Source organism: Meriones unguiculatus, chromosome 1 (genome assembly GCF_030254825.1).
Source record: "Meriones unguiculatus strain TT.TT164.6M chromosome 1, Bangor_MerUng_6.1, whole genome shotgun sequence".
NCBI classification, from domain to species: domain Eukaryota; kingdom Metazoa; phylum Chordata; class Mammalia; order Rodentia; family Muridae; genus Meriones; species Meriones unguiculatus.
Genome location: NC_083349.1, coordinates 159672729 through 159693619, shown reverse-complemented (window position 1 = coordinate 159693619; position 20891 = coordinate 159672729). Strand labels below are relative to the sequence as shown.

General features: G+C 51.2%; 1 protein-coding gene across 5 annotated transcripts in view; it reads right to left on the bottom strand.

The window, feature by feature from the left end:
• The window catches only part of Slc44a2 (solute carrier family 44 member 2), a 31756-nt gene extending 10908 nt beyond the window's left edge, over window positions 1–20848 (bottom strand). Inside the window, exons 1-10 of one of the 5 annotated variants that reach the window (XM_060370267.1) lie at window positions 20706–20848; window positions 5206–5254; window positions 2442–2515; window positions 2243–2327; window positions 1952–2036; window positions 1709–1828; window positions 1563–1623; window positions 1353–1476; window positions 1171–1254; window positions 974–1086 (exon numbers count right to left, since the gene is read on the bottom strand). In XM_060370267.1, coding sequence (XP_060226250.1) covers window positions 974–1086; window positions 1171–1254; window positions 1353–1476; window positions 1563–1623; window positions 1709–1828; window positions 1952–2036; window positions 2243–2327; window positions 2442–2515; window positions 5206–5254; window positions 20706–20736 — 826 coding nt within the window. In that variant the 5' untranslated portion in view covers window positions 20737–20848. Of the gene's footprint in view, window positions 1–973; window positions 1087–1170; window positions 1255–1352; window positions 1477–1562; window positions 1624–1708; window positions 1829–1951; window positions 2037–2242; window positions 2328–2441; window positions 2516–5205; window positions 5255–5750; window positions 5873–19643; window positions 19908–20705 lie in introns of those variants that run through there. The other 4 variants (XM_060370268.1, XM_060370277.1, XM_060370281.1 and 1 more) reach the window with 4 other exon arrangements.
• Window positions 20849–20891: the final 43 nt, after the last annotated feature.

Genomic DNA, 20891 nt, shown 5'->3' with positions numbered 1-20891 from the left:
AATAAAAAACAAAACAAAACAAAAAACAACAAAGAAGAGCTGAGTGGTGGTACCTTACACATTTAATCCTAGCACTCAGATGGCAGAAGCAGGTAGAACTCTGAGTTCAAGGACAGCCTGGTCTACAGAGAGAGTTCAGGTTGGGTAGGGCTATACAGAGAAACCCTGTCCCCCCCCCCCAAAAGAAAGAAAGAAAGAAAGAAAGAAAGAAAGAAAGAAAGAAAGAAAGAAAGAATCCACAGAAGAAAACTTAATGAGAACAGGAGCCACTAGTGGGCAAGGCAGGCCTCTGCCCTGCTCAGGCCTCCTCTTGATATTATCCTCACATTACTACATTACTACCTTCTCATTAAGACTCCAGCTAGGAAACGCTGTCAATTATTCCCATGAGGTGGAAGTAATTATGCACTGGGAGGCTTAGTCATGTGCCCCAGGACAGAGCTAGGAAGCAGTAAAGCTGGGATTTGAACGAGGAACCTCGGGCACCACGGTACAGAATCCTACTCACTGGAGTAAGCAGGCGTCTTCAGAACGTCTTTGATTGCTGATTAAAATACCAAACCCGCCCTGGCTCTCAAAGCCCAGAGATAGGGTTTCTCTTTTCTGTTTTTGCAGCAGAAGGAATGGACCTCAGGGCCTTGCATGTGCTAGCACGGTGACACTGAGCCAGAGCCGGGGCCCCCCACGGGGAAGGGGTCTACCACGGTGCCACAGCACCTCACTGGAGGGCCACAGGCAAGTGCCTGACTTATACGCTTAGCCCTGGCCGGTTCACCCATCCCTGCTCCATGGGCTCTGGCTGCCTCAGTGTGCCGACAACAGCAGCGTGACCCTCTTCACAAATGTGTCAGTTTAACAGTGAAGAGCATCTGAAGGCTGAGGAGGACGTTTCTGAGAAGCTGTCACCAGGACAACAGGCATTGGCATTTTGCAGACCTTAGGCAGGAGAGAGGAGGGGGAGGGGGAGACGTACCATAGCCAAGTACCAGGATCACCATGACAATCATCACCCAGACCATAATGCCTGCCAGGTATCGCAGCAAGATGATGAACAGGAGACTCAGCACCATGGCAATGACCAAACCTCTGGGGGATAAGACGGGGGCATGAGTGACACTATTCTTAGGCTCACAGATGTGGTAGCTAGGGGACAATCTCCTCCCGACTCACATGACAATCCAGTACCAAGATACAGTGAAATCTTCAAAAATCCGCATGGCGAGCTGTCGGGCCTCTAGAACCCTGTTGGCATTCCTAGGGGCAGAAGAGACTCAAGTCATACCCAGAGAAGCCCAGCTCCAGTCCCACCCCAGGCAAGACAGGCGCCATACACGAGAGGGCTGCCTTCTCACTTGGCGCCCTCCACTAGGTCTGTGATGTTCTTCCTGGTGCCGTGTCCATCCTCGTAGGTTGTCTCATTGCCCACCATGATGACCCCTTTGCTGGCATGGATGGCAGGGAAGCACCGCCGGGCGACTGAGGGACCAGAAGACACCTGTCAGGCTGAGTCCTTGCAGATCCCCCACTCTGCGCCCGGCCCTTGTGGGGTCCCCGGGACTCACAAGGTTTGCTGGGGATGATAACCGCTGGACACTCCCCATCTCGAAGCACCTCAGCCACACTCTGCAGACAGAATGGTCAGAAGGGAATCCCTGAGGACACCCTCCTGTGTCCCCTATCTGGGTACCAAAGGGGTCTTCCTGCTCACTTTTCCGCTCCGGAAGCCGGGCATGCAGAACTGCTTGTAATACTCAAAGTCACGAGGCTCTCGGGAGCTGTGCGCATTCAGGAAGGTGAGGAAGCGGTCTGGGCACTGCTGCACGCAGATCTGGGGAGGTGGAAGGAAGGAGGTGCAGATCAGGGCACTGACACCCCATCGGGGACAGAGGCCCCACCTGATGCTCACGAGAGAGCTGTGGGAAGCGTCAAGGGGAAGGGGTGGAACGCTTACCTGAGGAGTGGGACACTGAAATTCCAGCAGGACCAGGGGGCTAACACACATCGCGATGTTGAAGTAAAACAAGAACGGTTTGTCCCTGGGGTGGGAGGAGGGGGAAAAGAGTTGGTGGAGACTTCTTACCTACTGGGCCCAGAGATGGCTCAAAGGGTTAGGGCCCTTGCCACCAGGCCTGCCGACCTGAGCTCCAATGCCTGAGAATCACACTGATGGGAGAAAACAGATTCTCTGACCTCCACCTGGGTGTGGCCGCTTAAGTACACGAACGCAAATGAATAAACTCACGCATTTTTTGTTCCCTTCTGCCCACAGAACTCGCCCCGGCTATCCGTGGGGTAGATCACCTTCCGGGGGTCTCCATGGGTCCAGGCTGTGGAGAGAACCAGAGATATATCAGCTCTGCCACTCCTCACCCACAGTGCACCCTGACCCGAGAGGCTGTGTCAGCCCCTTCCTCGAGGGCCCTCTCCCTTCCAGCATTTACCTATGATGCCCACGGCCACGTAGCCTACGATGGCCAGGAAGAGGAACACACAGCAAATGACATCTGTGCAGCCCCTGGGGAGCAGAGAAGCATCAGTGCACGTGACCCTATACACCTTTATTTTGTTTGTTTTGTTTTTTGAGGCTGGGTTTCTCTGTGTCCTCTTGGCTGTCCTGGGACTCACTCTGTAGACCAGGCTGACCTCGAACTCAGAGATCCTCCTGCCCCTGCCTTCCAAGAGCTGGGATTAAAGGCTTGCACCATTGCCTGGCTTTTATCTTTTTTTGCTTTTTATTTTTTATCTTTTTTGCTTGCACATGTTTCTGCATCACACGTGTGCCTCGTGCAAAGGCCAGAAACTGGTGTTAGAAGTGGTTGTGAGCCACTAGATGGCTGCTGGGAACAAATCCTGGTCCTCTAGAATTGCAGCAAATACTCTTAACCACTGAGCCATCTCTCTGGCCTTATGTGCATGTCGATTTTCTGTGAATAGGCAGGATCTAGAAGAGGACACCAGAGCTACAGGCATCTGTGAGGCATGTGGCTCTCTAAGTGGGAGCTGAGAGCCAAACTCCTGTCCCCATGAGCAGACAAGCGCTCTCAATCGCTGAGCCATCTCTCCAGTTGCCGACTGCCACGCTTCTCAATCCACCGCACTTAAGAACAAATTCCTCTTGTGTATCGTGAACGTATGCACGTGCCTTTGAGGGGTCCGTTTTCTCTCCCCATCGTGCAGGCTCCAGGAATTGAATGCAGGTCATCGGGCTTGCTGGCAATGGTCCTTTACTTGCTTACTGAGCCACCTTACTGTCCCTTTGCTCTTTATTTATTTAAAACAGGTCCCACACACTCAAGACTCCCCCCCAAGCTTGCTATGTAGCCAAGTTCACTGTGAAGTCCTGATCCTCCTGCCTCCATTCTCTTGGGTTGCCTCATCATCCCTGGTGAGTTCCTCAGGGCTGGGGCTAAAGACAGGGCTTCCTGCCTACTAGGTAGGTACTCTATCAACTGTCTCCAGTCCTGGCTTTAGAAGAACAAAAAACTGGGGCTGGAGAGACGGCTCAGCAGTTAAAAGCATTGGCTGCTCTTCCAGACCACCTGAGAGTTCAATTCCCAGCATCCACATGGTGCTTCATGACAATCAGGGATCTGACAAAGGTGTGCATGCAGACAGATCACTCAGACATGAAAAAAGAATAGAGAAATTAATAAAAAAAAATTAGAAATCTGAGGTGCTTCAGCAGTAGAAAGCATTCGTTCCAGGAGGCTTACAGTGGCAGTGGTGGTGCACGACCTTAGTTCCAGCACTCAGGAGGCAGAGGCAGGTGGATTTCGGAGGCCAAAGCCGGCCTGGTCTACAGAGAGAATTCCAGGACAGTCAGAACCATGGAGAGGTGCCCTGTCTCAGAAAATCAAAACAAACAAACAAACAGATAGCACTTACTGCTCTTCCAAAGGAGGAGGTTCAATTCTCAGTACCTACACTCCAGTTCCAGGGGATCTGAAGCCCTTTTCCGACCTCTGTGGGCGTCCATGCATGTGATGTACATACATACATACATGCAGGCAAACACACACATAAAATAAAGCAAAATCTACCTACGATTTTGAGACAGGATCTCTGAAAGTCACTCAGGCAGACCTTCAACTTTATTATTATTATTATTTTACAAATAGTAACTAGGAGCTGGAGAGATGGGTCAGTAGTTAAGAGTTAAGGCCATCCCTGACTAGTTATTAGGTTTAATCCCAATAACTAGGTTTAATCCCAGCCACAGGAAGCAGAGGTGGGTGGATCTCTGAGTTTGAGAGCAGACTGGTCTAGAGAGAGTTCCAGAATGGCTCGGGCTACACAGAAAAACTCTGTCTTGAAAAACAAAAAACAAATATAACACACCCACACAAACACACAAAATAAGAGCACTAGGTTTGATTCCCAGCATCTACCTGGAGACTCACAACCTTCTGTAACTCCAGTCCAAGGGGATCCAACCCCCATTCCAACCTCCTTGATACCAGCCAGGCAGGCACACAGACCACAGACATAAATGTGGGCAAAATATCCAAAAAGTTCTAGAGGCTCCGATACCCCCTCTCGACCTCCATGTGGCACACATAAACACAGGCAGCCAGAATAGTCAGACACATAAAATTAAGTCTAAAGCTTAATTTTAAAGGCACGTGCCTTTAATCCCAGCACTCAGGGAGGCAGAGGCAGGTGATTGCTATGAGTCAGAGCCCAGCCTGGTCTACAAAATGAGTTCAGGAAAACCAAAGCTACACAGAGAAAGCCTGTTTTGAAAATACAAAACAAAACAAACCCCACAAAACTAACCAAACAAAGAAACAAACAAAAAATGAGGGTAGAAATGTCACACAGTGGTAGAACCCTTGCTGGCTACTGAAGCACGGGAGGGAAAGGAGCTAGGATGATGGCTCAGGAGACAGGGGCGAACTGCTGTGGATCCTTGGAACACATGAGAAAACCAACTCATGCAAGTTGTCCTCTAACACATGCACAGTGACAAATGCACACCACACCCGTACATGCAGGCATGCACACGTAAGTTTTTAAAAAAAAAATCCATGTACACATGCACAATGGATGCCTAGCGCATGAGGCTCAGTTCCATTCAGACTCCACTGGGAGGAGTCTAGGACCTCAAGGAAACTAGCTTTCGAATCAGAGTGCAATGGTCTATCCTGCTTCGTGCAAGACCGTCCCCCTGCTTTCCCCTCTGCCCCAGGAAGGGAGTGCTCCTACCTGTTGTAAATGGGTCCCTTGAAGGTGGGGTCGTATTTCTGAGGCGTCCCTGAAAGTCAACAGGATTAGGTAGGATGGGTGAGAAAATGACACAGCCGAAGAAACTGGAGACCCCGGATCCCCTCAGCCACAAGGAGCGCGGAGTTCTATCTGCAGCTCACTTACAGGGGACTACAACCGAGCTCCGAGGTCATCAGAGACCACAGCAGGGACCACTGTCCGTGGGGGTGAGCAGCTGATTCATCAACCTGCTGTCACCCAGGGAGAATGCCTGGAAGGGCTTACAGGGACCAGAGCAAAGAACGCCAAGTCCGCTGTGGAGAGGTACAGGTGTCCTAGAGAAGTGTGCGGACCCGGTCCTCGGTAGAGGACAGAGGAATGGTTTCTGAGTCAGCTGTAGGAACCACTGGGGTGATGGGAGCTAGCATGGGGCAAAAGGCAATTGCTATTTCAGGGCAGTTCCTCCTGCATCCCTTTTGCAACCTTCCCTGACAGTCCAAGGTGCCCGCTGCTGTCCCCGAGGAGCGCAAGGAGAGCCCGCGTACCGTGCTTCCCGTAGTAATCCCGCGAATCCTTCCCCATTCCGACGGGGCAGCCCGGAAGGCGCCTGACGGCCCCGCGCCCTCCCGGACCCAGCCGCAGCTGCTCAGGCAGAGTGGCTGGCGGGACGGCCCAAACCGGTCAGACAGGCCCCAGCCAGAGAACCAAGGGGAGGGGCCGGCCAGGGGGCAGGGCCGGGTGGGGCCGCAGCTGCTCCTGCCACTCACCGGCGGCCAGATTTAGCCCTCCCTGCCCCCACTCCACCCAGCCCCCACCCGGGAGCCTGAGATGGCTCCTCGGGACCCTGGTCTCATCCTCCACCCACCCACCCACGAAGTAATGCATCCGAGGGCGCTTCTCGACCCTAAAATGTCACCCCGACCACTCCACCCCGCAAGACGGAAACTGAGGCACAGCGGGAAGAGAAAACTGGCAGCCACCAAAAAGGAAACATTTGGGCTAAAACTCAAATATATGGATAAAAATGGCGGTCGACTGGCCAGTCGTTTGTTTGAGAAAGTCTCCCATGCTTAGGCTGGCATACAACTCACGGTTCAGCCGAGTATAACCGAGTTTAACTACTCATCCTTGCGCCTCCACCTCCCCAGCGCTGGGATCAGATCAGTCAGAAGAGGCATCAGGTTCCCTGGAAACCCAAGCCGGGTCCTTTTCAAGAGCAGCCAGCGCTCTTAACCACTGAGCCATTTCTCAAGCCCTCTTATTTATTGACTGATTTATTTTGATTCAGGGTCTCACTATGTGGCCTCTACCTCTCAAGGATACACCTGTTTCGGCCTCCAAAGTGCTGGGATGAAACGCTCATGCCATCATGCCTGGCTGACTATTTACTTATTTATATAGTTATATATATATAGTTTACTAGTATGTGTATGTATGTGAAAGGGTGGGTGGGGCCATTTGCACATATTTATAAGGTACCCTAAGAGGTCAGCCTCTCCAGTCTTGTCAAAACAAGAAAGATGTGGCTACAGCAGATGTGAGATCAAGTTCAAGACCAGTCTGGGATACAGAGTGATTTGGTCTGAGAACAATAGCAGCAGGTAATACCAATCCTGGCCTAGAGATCACCACAGGAGCCAGGGGTAAGCGGCTGGCACTAGGGCTGAAGGCTGCAAACTGACAGTCAATGCAGGGGTCAACAGCGAGGGTCAGGATGGCACGTACAGTGGGGGTAGCTTTATACGGTTGGCAAGGAGGTGTGTACACACACCAGTTTATGTATGTTGTACACTTCCATAAGGGCATTTACTCGGCCGGGAGGCACACTGCAGAAGCAAGGCAGACGGTAGCTGTGATGTGTACTCTATGGTAAGTGTATGAGGACGTTCAGTGTGCATGGTGAGAGTCGCTGTCTATACCCCCTCATCACTCCTACACACACTCAAACCAACCTCCAAACCACACTGGGGCATGGCTCGGAGGTAGGGCCCTACCTGGAATTCCCTAATGAAAGACGGGTGGGGGTGGGGTGACTGGTTCAGCCCCTGCCTAGAATCCCACAGTGAGGGCTGGGGGTGTGGCTTATTGCCTAACACGTGCAAAGCATTGAGTTCTAGCTGAGCACCTTCGCATTAATCTTACTACCTGCAGCTGCTACCTCAGAGTCTAGCACACCCAGCTGGGCTCTGCTCTCTCATCATCTGTCCCCAGACACCTCCCCTCCTCCGGCTCACTGCAAGGAAGCCTTGGGTGACCCCTAAGCCACAGGCTTTGGCAAACAGGTGGGGCTAAAAACTCCAAGCCAAGAACTCCCAAAGAAACCCTGTGTTTCTGGAAGCCCCCAGCAGCCCTCACGCTGGCTGGTCACACCTCACCTAGATTTAGCTGTGGACGGAGTAGATTAGTCAGAGGCAACAAACTGCTTCTGTTCCCAGCTGGACAGTGTCTCGAGGACAGTCAAACAAAGATTTGCCCCTACCGTCACACCCTCAAGCCAAGACAGTCCTGACTTGGCTCCCTCACATGGGCTCACCCCGACCCCTGCCACTCTTCATGGAAGCCGCAGTGTCACCTCATCCTTATCGAGGTCAGAGGCAAACCTCTGTCTCTCAACCTGACCTAGTAGGGTGGTGGCTGCTCCCTCTGTGCTGGGCTCAAGTGGAGAGAAGGAGGCTTGTTCTGTACCCAGTTCCTTTGTTTGAGATACAGCACTTAGTAGACTGATTTCTGTAAAGCCTTAGGTTCGATCCCCAACAACCTTTCTCCTAGAGGCTACGCTTGGTGGCCTACAACTGCTACCCCATCACCTAAGAGGATGAGGCAGGGGACTGCCTTGAGGCCACCCTGGGTTACATAGCTAAACCCTGGCTGAAAAAAAAATTAAATACTTGGGGCTGGAGAGATGGCACAGTGTTTAAGAGCGCTCGCTGTTCAGAGGAGTTCAGTTCCCAGCTAAATCCACAGGACAGTTCGCCTGCAACTCCAGTTCCAGGAGATGGGACACCCTCTCCCTCCCTCTAAGGGCACCAAGCAGGGACATGGTGAACATGTATACAGCCAGGTACTCACGCATACACATGAAAGTAAACAAAAATATTTTTAAAAACGTTTTACATATTTGTTTATTTGGAGGAGAGGTTTTAAGACACAGGGTTTCTCTGTGTAGCCTTGGCTGTCCTGGAAGCTTTATAGGCCAGGCTGGCCTCAAACTCAGATATCTAGCTGCCTTTCCTCCTGACTGCTGGAATTAAGGGCATTTTTTAAACATGTTAAAACCTTGAGCAGGCCACTGTGGCACACAGTGTTAATCTCAGTGGACATCTGTGAGTTCCAGGCCAACCTAATTTACATAGTAAGTTTTAAGCCCATTAGGGAGACAAAACCAAACCAAGAATTTAAAGCTGCTGGCCCAATGTCACACACTTGTGACCCAGCATTAAGAAGGAGCCTGAGACTCTGGGAGGAGAGGCAGGCAAACTCTGTGAGTTTGAGGCCAGCCTGGTCTACAAAGCAAGTCCAGGACAGCCAGGGCTACACACAGAGAAACCCTGTCTCAAAACCTTGTGTCAAAAAAAAAGAAGGTGCCCAAGGAAGCTCTAGAGTTCATGGCTTGCCTCAGCTACATAGTAAACTGAGGGCCAGCCTCTATTACATATTAAACAGAGGGTGAGCCTCAGCTACAGTTTTCAGTCCACAGATAAAGCAAAACTCTTTAAGTCAGTATGCCTGATATCTAAGTGGAAGAAAATAAATTTAACCTTGCCTGCCTCAGAGGCACACAAATTCCACAAGAATTAATCATTTCAATACAGAAAACTATTAGAAGCATGAAGGAACTTCAGGAAACCATGTCTCTGATAGGAAGTCTGGTAGGGCAAGTGGGAGGCCAGATAAGGGAGTATTAGATGTTTCAACTGGGATGCCTGACGGAGGGGAACAGCCACGAGACCACAGTCACTGGGATGAAGCCTTTCCACGGCTTTACAGGGGGAAGCCCATCCCTGCCAGGTCTCCTGAAGGATCCACCCCTAATTTAGGTTTGATGGGCAAGTGGGGGGTCACTGAGGGTGACTGAGCATAGACCTGTTTAGGGAAGAGAAAGTCTCTGCCGTCTGGCAGCTGCCAGCTCTATCTGTTACAGAAAAATGGAACTTGGATTAACCTTCAGACAGAATTTAGAATACAGAGGTGGGGAGAAATGGCCTGGCAGACAGAGGTTCTTGCTGCCCAGGCCAATGAGCTGAGCTCCATCTCCAGGCCCCATACAGCAAGGGAAAGGGCTGACTCCTCCAAGTTAGCCTCCAGCCTCTGACCTCTGTGTGCAGGCCATGATGTGAGCACACCCGCCTGCAGGCCCCCACACGCATAACAGATAAGTGTAATTTTATTTAAATGTAGAGAGGGCACCAAAATGGGCTTGGCTCCAGACTGGCACTGAGGCCTCTTAGGAAAAATGAGAACATTCCTGTCACAATCTGATGGGTTCCAGTAGCTCTCATTAAGCTGAGCTGCCTGGAGATGAGAAGGGAGGGGAAGCTGGAAAAGTTTCTGATCGCGGAGGCTGATCCAACCCCTGCAGGATGGAGAAGGGCTGGGTCTTTGCAACCACAAAACCAGATAACACAAACAGAAAGCTGAGTGTGAGAGTGGGCAGAGGGAAGTGGCTAAAGCACCTGCCAAGGTGGCATGAAGCCCTTCTCCAGTCCTCGGGCTGAATAAATACAAGCTCCTCATCTCCCCCTGGGGAAGCAGAGGCTGCCTGAGGCTACAGCTAACTGGGCAGAACACTTGGAATGCAAGCATGGGGACACAAGTTTCAATTCCAAGACTCCATTTAAGAAGCGAGGCACTAGGCTGGGCGCTGGGCTCGCACAGTGATGTGAGGCTTTGATCCCAGCACCCAGGGGCAGAGGCAGACGGAGCTCTATGAATTTGAAGCCAGCCTGGTCTACAGAGTAGGTCAGCCAGGGCTACACAGGGAAACCCTGTTTGTGTAGGGGTGTGTCGGGGATGGGACCACCACGACCACCGTGAAGTTCTGTTGTGTGTAGCAGTCTCCTCTACAGAGACTCCTCTGAGGTGAAAGACATTCCGCCCTGCAGGGAGGCCAACAACAAGCAGCCTCAAGAACTCACCGACCCTGACCGGCCAACAGTAAAGCAGAGAGTGTAAGACTCCCGGAGGGGAAAACTGCAAAGACTCTCAGACAACAAGAACTGCCTGAAGAGGTGCAGACCAACTGAGGCACCTGGGAAGGACGCGATCCGACCTGCCGGCTGCCTGCAGGCTGCGCAGTGCGCTCGCTCCGGGTTCCCAGCTCTTTGGGCTGTCGCTCATGCTGGGGTGGGCAGGCCTTACTGAAGCAGCTGTCTGTGAGTCATTTCTGCTCCGGGAAGCCCTCCCACATATTCCTGTAAGCGACCCTGTACACCTCAGGGCTCACCACGTTGGGTCTTTGGTATCTTTGGTCTGATGCAGGCTCCCTGTGCGCGGTGGGTAGACGAGCGTGTTTCGTTTCCCCAGAAAAGTTGTCATACCATGGGTATGAACCGGGCACGGTGGTGCACACCGTTTGATCTCAGCAAGCTCCAGGGCAGCCAGGGCTACAGAAGAACCCTGCCTCAAAGCAAACCAAATGGTAGGCAGGTGCTCTACTCTCACATGCTCACACCACACCTTGGCCTGGTGAGGTGGCCCTGAGGAGAAGTCCTGCAGGACGCACTCTGCCTTACACTTGAAACTCTCGAGGCACAAATGTGCACACACAAGAAAGAAATCATGTTGCTGTTGTTTTGTTTTTTTTAAGGTGGTGTTATGTTGCCCTTGGTCTCTGACCAGCGCTGGAACAGATTCTACCAATCTACTGAGTCAAACCTTGCTCTTGGGGTGCCTTGACAGGTCTCTGACTCCCACCTGTCCATTCATCCGTTCCTCCAGGTTTGCCACTGGTTTGGCTTCTGGAGAATTTTAGAGTGCCCAGATTCAGGGCTTCTAAGCTTACAGGTTTCTGTAACCAAACTTGGCCTCAATTTTCCTTACATGACAGATCCAAAATGAAACTTTTTAAATCACTGCCATCGATAGGATAAATGGAGGTTCCCATGTTCAAATCTCTTCTTTCCTCCAAACCTTCCATCTCTGCTCACTGTCCCAGAAGTTTCAAATGAACACCTAAAAGAATTTGTTCTTGGCTGGAGAGATGGCTCAGAGGTTAAGAGCACCGGCTGGTCTTCCAAAGGTCCTGAGTTCAATTCTCGGCAACCACATGGTGGTTCACAACCATCTATAATGTGATCTGGTGCCCTCTGCTGGCCTGCAGGCATACATGCAGGCAGAATACTAGATACATATCTAGATAGATAGATAAATGGGATTGGGATTGTCTTCCTAACATAGGTAACTTTGTCTTCTGCCCATATATGTGTCATATCCTGCTGGTGTTTCCACACCCAAGACAACACCAAAATAGACAGCTACCCACAGGTGCTCCAGCCTAACTTTACAGACTTTGTCACTTTCCCTCCCAGCCACAGAGGTTCTCACAGGCCCTGGCAGCATCAAAACAGCCTTTTCTTGGACTTGGCCAACATTTCAGCCTTTTGGCCTCCTATCGCCACCCCAATTTCAGCATGAAGTACCCAAAGATGATTGATTTCTTTACCCCTTATTCATTTATTATCAACAGAAGGCAGGAATGGTGTGCTTCAAGCCAGGGACAAACAGCTCCAAGTTCTCCCAGCATTCCTCAGTCCCTACCTGCTGCTGGGCATGGCTGGCAAATCTCACCCTCTACCCTGAACCTTCCAGAGCAGGGACTCCCCCTCCTCCTCACCATGTAATCCAGCTCTTACTTTTATTTTTCTTTCTCTCTTACCCCCTTACACAGCGACCAAGAACCTACATTTATGTACTTTAACTTGCCTTGCGTGAGAAGCAAGGCCAACATCCTCGTTCCCACCTTGTCACCCCTCCCTAGCTCCTCATTTTTTTAATTAAACAAAAAGGGAGGAATGTTATGTTGTTGTGTAGGAAATTCAACTGGCCTGCCCTCAGGGGCCTTTAGGGTCCTATCAGTGTCCTCCATCACCACCTGTGCCCTATGTCATCACCTGGCCCAGGTGCTCCAGACATAACTTGTCTGCCATTCCCAGCTGCTCTCTTTCTCTGCTCCTGTCCTCCACTCTGACTTTTCTCTCTTGCTCCCCGCCACCATGCTCTTTTTCTTTTCCTCTAACTTCTCTCCCTGTTCCTTCCCCCAAATAAATCTCTTCATATCCAGATCTGTTGAGTGCGTGGCATTTTTAAATATGTCCTAACACGTGGTCTCTCTTCATAGCCCTGGCTGTCCTGGAACTCACTATCTATAAACAGACTAGCTAATATTTACAGAGATTTGCCTATCTTTGCCTCTTGAATGCTGGGATTAAAGGCCTGCTCTACCATGCCTAACACAATAATTTTTTCTTCAAAATTTGACTAAGCTATGGGACACCTTGTCACAATAAATTACAAACCAAGAAGGGAACCAGAGACATGGTTCAGCTGTTATGAGCTCAAACAGCTCTTATAGAAGACCTAAGTTCCTGTAACTCTAGCTCCAGGGGATCAAACACCTCTGGCCTCCTCTGGTAAGCACGCTGGCTCATGTAGGCAAAAGCGCGCGCGCGCACACACACACACACACACACACACACACACACACAGGTTTGTGGGGGGATAGTGAGGAAAAATGAAAATAGAAAAGAAAAAGCTAACTTGAATGTAACCTCGCTTGACAGAAGGGTAAACTGCAGCCACTTAAGTCCCACTGCTGGTCACTGACATAGTGACATGGTTTGGGCTGACAGCAAAAAAAATTTCTAGTCCGGCAATTTTTCTGGTAGATCCTGCTGGTGGGGGAGAAGGCAGTCTGTGCCCTCTGCAGCTCTAATCCCCACCGGGAGGTATTAAGACAATGACCAGATACAGACCCGGGGCCTTCGGGAGGTGATTAGGAGAAGGAACATTTGCCTCGGGGTTGGGCCCTGGGGCTTTATAATAGAGCTGGGTCTGGTGACATAAGCCTGCCATCCTTTCTACTGAGGAGGTGGAGGAGGGAGTGTGACAGGTTCAAGCACAGAAAGAGTGCAAGGCCACCCCTAACATAGTCATTCTCTTTCCACACAGTGGCTGCCACACACTGCCTCAACCTCCTGCTGCCTTACCCTACCCACGTGCCTGTACCTTGAACTGTGAGCCAGAACAAACCATTTCTCCTTGTTAACCCCACCACCACCGAAATAGGTCAGCCTTCCAGCGTGACTCAGCACCCAGTGCCTAGACTCCACCATGGAGGGCTGGGGGTGTGGCTCGGTGGGAGAGCACTAGCCTAGTGTTCCCCGGCTAGCTAGTTTTATATCAACTTGACACAAGCTACAGCCATCTAAGAAAGAACCTCAACTGAGAAAATACCCCTGTGGTGGCTGTTCTGTGATGCTTGTGAGCCTGACCACATCTGGAACAAACTTGGAGGGTACACCTGTGAGGAATTTTTGCTTAATTTGAAGTAGGAAGTTTCACTTCTAATCCAGATCTTTCATTCAGATCTAACCTGGGCCTTGCCTTCTGCTGGAAGCCTATAAACTAACATGGAAAAAGGAAGCTCTTACTCTTTGCCTGCCTGCCCTTCCCTTGCTACCAAATCCATTCCTTCACTGGCATTGGAGCCTACTTCAGGACTGCAGCCTCTACTGCAGAGCAGCTGAGGCATCCAGCCTCACAGACCAAGCAATTTCTGGATTCTTGGTTTTTCTGTTCATAGCCAGCCATTGAAGCCTGTAAATCATTTATATATATTATATATATATATATAATATATGTATATATAATATATATTTTATATATATATGAGAGAGAGAGAGAGAGAGATATTCATTCTGTAAGTTCTGTTACTTTAGACTCTAGAAAATCCTGACTAATACAGCCTCCATAAGATCTGGCTGCATCTGTTTGTTTTTTTGAGATAAGGTTTCCTTGTGTAGCCCTGGCTGTATTGGAACTTGCTCTGGAGACAAGGCTGGCCTCAAACTCACAGAGACTAGTCTGCCTCTGCCTCATGAGTACTGGGAGGCATTTTCTTAGTTATTGATGGGGAGGGGGGAGGGCCCAGCCCATTGTAGACGGAGATACCCCTAGGCTGGTGGTCCTGGGTTTTATAAGAAATCGGGCTGAGTAAACCACTGCGGAGCAAGCCAGGAGGCAACATCCCTCCATAGCCTCTGTGTCAGCTCTTTCCTCCAAGTTTCTTCCTGATTTGAGTTCCTGCCTTGGCTTTCTCCAATGGACTGTGACTCAAGACATATCAGCCAAACAAACAAACAAACAAACAAACCCTTTCCTCCCCAAGTTGCTTTTGGTCATGGTGTTTCATCCCAGCAAAGGTAAACTGTAACTAAGACAACCCTCCAGTAAGGTATGGGGCTCAGTGATAGATCTCCTACCTAGAGTACCCTAATGAGGGGCTGAAGGCATGTCTCTAAGGAAGAGCCTTTGTCTTTCATGGTGGTGGACCTGGGTTCCAACCCTAGCATGGTAAAACAGAAAACAAAAACAAAACACAGCACACACGTGTGGTTTCACTGACTCTCAGGCCCTGCCTCTGATTTCTTCTACAAGAAAATCATCCCTGGATAAAGCCTTGTGACCCTGGGCCAAACTGAAAGCTAACTCCCAGCGTGGTGTTAAGAGCCAGGGAAAGGCAAGGTGGGGCTGCTGGATGGTGGAAACAGTGGAGGGAGGTCCTGCCAACCTGGACCTGAGGGCTTATCTACCCAAGCTCAGTGGGTGTGGGAGATAAGGGAACCAACACAGGCAGTCTGTCACGACGTTTTTGCCAGGACATCAAGTGGCACCCAGCCCCCACACCTCCCAAACACTGGCGAAGTCAAGGGCTCCACTGTCCGAAGCCTCACCTACACAGGCCCTGCCTTTCCAGAAGCCTGGGTCTGGCCCAGAGAATGGAGATCTTGTCCTTCTGACAAGGACTCCAGGGGCAGGACCTATGAAGTGAAGTGAAGGAGAGAGTTGGGCCTGTTGGCTGACGCCTGTAATTCCAACACTCTAGTAATGGAAGCAGGAGGATGATAAATTTGAGAGCAGTTGAGGCTGCAGAGTGAATTCTAGACCAGCCTGAGCTAAGTAAGTTAATCAATTAAATTAAATAATAATTCATAAAGTAATTAAAAGCTGGACATAGTAGTGCACGCCTTTAAGCCCAGCACTTGGGAGGCAGAGGCAGGCGGATCTCAGTGAGTTCGAGGCCCGCCCAGTTACATATTGATTACCGGACACTCAGGGTTAAGTAGAGCGACCCTGTCTCAGAAAAGTGAATGAATGAATGAATAAATATAATAGAAGCTCACGGTATCATGGGTGGAGCCCTGGCTTTTCATTCTGAAATGAGACCCCTGGCCTTGCATGCAGAGTCCCGAGAAACCTGGGGCTTTCCCCAGCACCTCATCACCTGAGCAGGATGGGCCATGCCTGTCACTCCAGCCTTCAGAAAGTGAAGGGAAGCGGGTCAGGCAGGAGTTCAAAGCCAATCCAGGCTAAATAGTTTGAGGGCAGCCAGGGTTACCTGAGACCCTTCAATTCAGATTTAAAAAAAAAAACAAACAAAACTCAGAAAATGGGGGGAAATGAATGAAGCAACCACCCTTAAGCCCTCACCCTCACTTCCTCTCCTGGAGGAGTATTTCCCCTTTCTCTCCTTTCAGAAGCTGTGTGCAATCGACAGACCCGGCACATCCGCCACCCTCTGTCTCCCAAGTGTTTGGTGCTGGAATGACCAAAGGAATGTCACACAGTCTTGCCACAGAGCTTCCCCCACACGCCTCGTCTCTTCTCCCACATCTTCCTCTTGGCTAATTCACAGGGTAACAAAACTGCTTTGTTCCTCCTCCCCAGCAAGGCTGACCTCCTCCTTGGACAAAGCTACAAAGTATACATTTAAAATGTTTTTCATTAGAGCTATCCATTTTAGTTTGCCTGAGTGTTTTCCCTGCATGTGTATATTTTCACAATGGACATATACACACATATATGGATATATACATATATTTATGGATATATACATATGGATGTATATATATATGGATAGTAGGGACTCACAAGGCCCCGCCCCTCCCTGGGGATTGACAGGTAGTAACTGTTGCTGGGGAGGGAGAGACATTCCTCTGTGGTGTGAGCACTGGTAAGGAGCCGCCAGCCCTATAAACAGCCCCTCACCCACGCTCTGTAAGCAATCCCTACCACTCTCTGGGTCACACACACACACACACATAAAAAAAAAAAGACATGAAAGTAAAAGGGGGATTGGTTGGGAAGAGGGAGGGGTCAACAGGAGTGGGCAAGGCTGAGGGGGGTGGCGGGTGATGATCTAAGTGCCACACAGATATTATAAAACTATGATGGGGCTGGGCTGATCGACCCAGCAGTTAAGAGCACTTGCTGGGCCCTGGCTGTCCTGGAACTCACTATGTGGACCAGGCTAGCCTTGAACTCAGAGATCTGCCTGCTTCTGCCTCCCAATGCTGGAACTGAAGATGTGTACCACCACACATAGCTCTTATTTACTTATTTCTATACATGGGCACGTACGTGTGTGATGTGTGTGCCTGGGCTTATGTGTACCGTTGCTTGGAGGAGGATGTGAAATCCTATAGACTTGGAGTTGTAAGTGGTTGTGATGTGTCATCTGGGTGCTGGGAACCAAACTCAGGTCCTCTGCTAGAGCGGCAAGCACTCTTAACTCCTGAGCCGCAGACAAGGCCCTTACATTGTTGTTGTTGTTATTATTATTATTATTATTTTGAGACTTGCTCTCATGTATGCTGGCCTGAAACTCATATGTAGCCATGGATGAATTCTAGTCTTCTGCCTCCACCTCCTGAGAGCTGAGATGACAGGATTATGCACCATCACATCTGGTTTATGAGGTGCTGGGGAGGGAGCGTGGAGAGCCAGCCATGTATGCCTGGCAAACACTGTGCCAACAGTTACGGTCCCCAGCGAAGCAGTCTCCTGTTAGCCAAGCTTCGCTGTGCGTTGCCCCGCTTTGGGTTCTCTGCTTTCGTATGCCGAGGCTAGGCTGGGAGAAAGGCTGTGCCATTAAGGATACCGGCCAGGTCCTGAGCCATTTCCCTTTCCTGAGGAGCTGCTACGTTCTTCCGGAATTATGTTATCTACTGGGAAAGGTACTTCCTGTTCTGCCCTATCTTGCCTCATTCTGTTTCCTGACATAGGTTTGCCTGTCCATCAGTTCATGGAAAAGCTACGTCCTTCATGCCAGCAGCCACGGGGTCATCTAAGCACACAAGGCCTTCCCAGATATCATTGATAATGCAAGTCCAGCTAGGCATGGTGGCACACGCCTGTCATCCTTGCACTTGGGAGGCAGAAGCAGGGGGATCTCTGAGTTCAAGGCCAGCCTGGTCTACGGATTGAGTTCCAGGACAGCCAGGGATACATACACACATACACACACACACACCAAAAAAACAAAACAAAACAAAACAAAAAACCCTGTCTCAAAAGGCAAAACAAAACAAAAATGTAAGAACCTTGATCTGAAGCTAGGTCTGTCTGAAGCCTTTTCCTAACAATGCTCTGAGGCCATTCCATCGGCCATGGAGACAAATGGGAGGCTACTAACCGTGGGTTTACAGTTATGCCCAAGAGAAAGCTGGCACTATAGCTCAGTGCTTAGCCAGCCTACAGGAGACCCTGGGATTCCAGCACGGCATTAACTGGGCATGGTGATGCACAGCTATAACCCCCGGGTATGGAAGGTGAAGGCAAGAGGATCAGTCATTCAGATGCTCGGTGAATGTGGCGAAAAGCTTCAACTATTTTGCAGGAATGCTACGGGAGGCATAGGCAGCCCAGGTCTTTCATTTTGGTGAGGTGGGCTAAGTTGCGGGAAAAACCAGAGCCTTCCTATAGCAAGGCCCGGTGGCCTGTAATCCCAGCTATATGTGAAGGCTGAGGCACAGTGACAGGAAGACCAAGTTCAAGGCTGTCTGAGTTACAGCACAAGAACCTATCTCACAAATCTGCATGCTTGAGGCCCTAGGTTCCAGCCTTAGTATCCCTAAGGGAGGAGAGGAGGGAGGGAGAGAGGCAGGAAGGAAGGAAAGGAAGGATGGGAGGGAGGGAAGAAGGAAAAGAAGAAAATGGCGGGACATGGTGGTGCACACCTTTAACCCCAGCACTTGGGAGGCAGTGGAAACTGGATCTCTGAGTTCCAGGACAGCCTGATCTACAAAGTGAGTCCAGGACAGCCAAGGCTACACAGAGAAACCATGTCTCGAAGAAAGAAAGAAAGAAAGAAAGAAAGAAAGAAAGAAAGAAAGAAAGAAAGAGAGAAAAAAACAACAAGAAATATAAAAAAAGAGAGAAGAAAAATTCCACTTGCTAGCAGTCAAGCTGGGCGGTCCCCCTGGAGGCGGCGAGGCGGCTCTGGCTGCAGAAGCCAGGCAGAGTCTCCTTAACAGGCTCCGGAGCCTCGTGGAGGAAAACATTAAGCTGTCCCTTCTGCCTGGAACACTTTTGTCTCAAACATCTCACTAGGCCTTTGCACTCCAACCCTCATTTCTTAAAATAGACCCTCTCGGCTCTACCTCACAGGCATCCTGCCCGTTGCTCTACAACCTGAGCAACCTGTAATTACAAGTTCATCCTCTTGTCCACCCCACACAGTCGAGGCCTCCGTCTGCTCGGTGGACTGCTGTGTTCCCCGTCAGACCTCTGCCTGTGAAAGGTTCATTAATTCTTGGGGGCCTGAAATTGGGGAGGGGACGTGGCTAAGCAGCAGAATGGGATCTAGGCCCAGCCACTTGCTGATCATGCTTGGAGGCCTTGGGTTCCAGGCCCTGCCGCTTGCTGAGCGTGCGCGTTGCCTTGAGTTCCAGTGTCTCGAGGCCCTGCGTCGCATCCCCACCCCCACGCAAACACCCATGCTTTCTGAGCACCAGCCGCACCATTGGGACTCCAGTTCTTGCTAAACACGAGCCTCGCTCTCTCTCAACCCCCTTGCTTACTGACACTGACCGTTAGCAAAGCCCAGAAGGGTTCCATCCAATCACAAATACGGCTCCCCTCTACCCCTCCCCACAAAAAAACCAGGCCCTGCTTTTGGCCAAATTCAAGCCTGGGCAAATCATATCCTTTCCCACTCTTATTCCAAACAGACTTCAAGAAGACCAAAGACCTCAGGTGCGACAGCCAAGCACACTCAGGCTCCCAGACCGATTTCCACACCAGAGACCCACAGCCACACCCAAGAGTTGCACAGCGCAGCAGTCCCAGAGCCGGGAGCTTCAGACAGGAGATCGTCTGGTGGTTTGGTGCTGGCCATTTCAGCTTGGTGCCCCGGGAGGTCCCTGGCACGCGAAGCCTACCGTTTCCTTTAAGCTGGGCGGGGTGGGTCGCAGCCTCGCCCATCTGTATATTCATTTCGTTTTCTTGAGGGCACGGTCCCAGGGGACGAGAAGGGAGGCTCAGTGAGCGCCTACTTGCTTTTCTAGTTCTTTCTGAACTATTTCCGGCCCCCTCCCCAAGACTCTATAAAGTCTGGCGGTCTCCAGGAAGTTCCTGTCCCACGAGGTGGGACAGCACGAGGGGGGATAGAGCCCCTCGGCTGCAGTCTCAGCCTGGCCACTTAAGGCTTGTGACAGATTTGGGCCCAGGGAACCCAAAATAGACATGAGGAAGGAGACTCAGAGTTCAACCCTCGGTTCGTGGGAACTCGAAATCGGATGGGGTTTGAGAAAGCCGCATCCTGGCCCCACCCCTAGCTCCAAGTGGCTGACGCCTCCCCCAGGCCTCTAGGAGGTTAGGGTCCCGGTCTCCGGGACCCCTTAAAAGTACAGGCACCTGCAACAGTCCGCTAGGCAGGGAAAGTTTCTGCATCCTTCCCGCTTGCCCCCTCCTCGAAGGCACCCTCGATTCTGTCCTTCCCTGACCCGCTGGGCACCTAACCCCAGTATACAGGTCCGTCCAGCCTTGCCTCAGTTTCCCCATCTTGGGGTCGCTACTTCTGGATGTAAACGGCGGATATATGGCAGGCATTGGGGTCTTGAGGTGACAGGACATGTGAGGAGGTCGGGGCCTTGATCTTGCCCCTTGTCCCAAACTACCCCTCCCCCGCCCACCATCCAATTCCTCCCAGATAACGGGACCTCCAAGGAAGGAGCATGCGCCGTTAAGTCCCGGCCCATCGCTCAGGAGGGAGTACGCTTGAGGATACTCGGGAAGGGACACGGGGGATAACCTGGGCAGGGGCCAGGCGCTCCGGCCGAGCCCGAGCGGGATGCAGAGGCCTCCAGGCGCGGGCAGAAGGGCCCTCGTCCTGGCTGCAGCGACGAGTGTTTTGTTTTAAGGCTCTCGGATGTCCCCCTTCCTCAAAATCTCCTCCTTCCCAAGTCAGCGCAGGCCACCTCCGGGCCGGAGGAGACTCCTACCATAGACTCCGTCCTTCCGATCGTCCTCCATGGCCACAACAGGAGGGGAAGCGGGTCCGAAGCCAGCGCGACCCCAACCCAAGCGGGCCAAGACGCCGCGCGTTGCAGGCCCCGCCCTGACCCCTGACCCCGCCCCCAGCCAGCACGCCAATCGCAGCCCGGCGCCTCCGGGGCGTGGCCAGGACC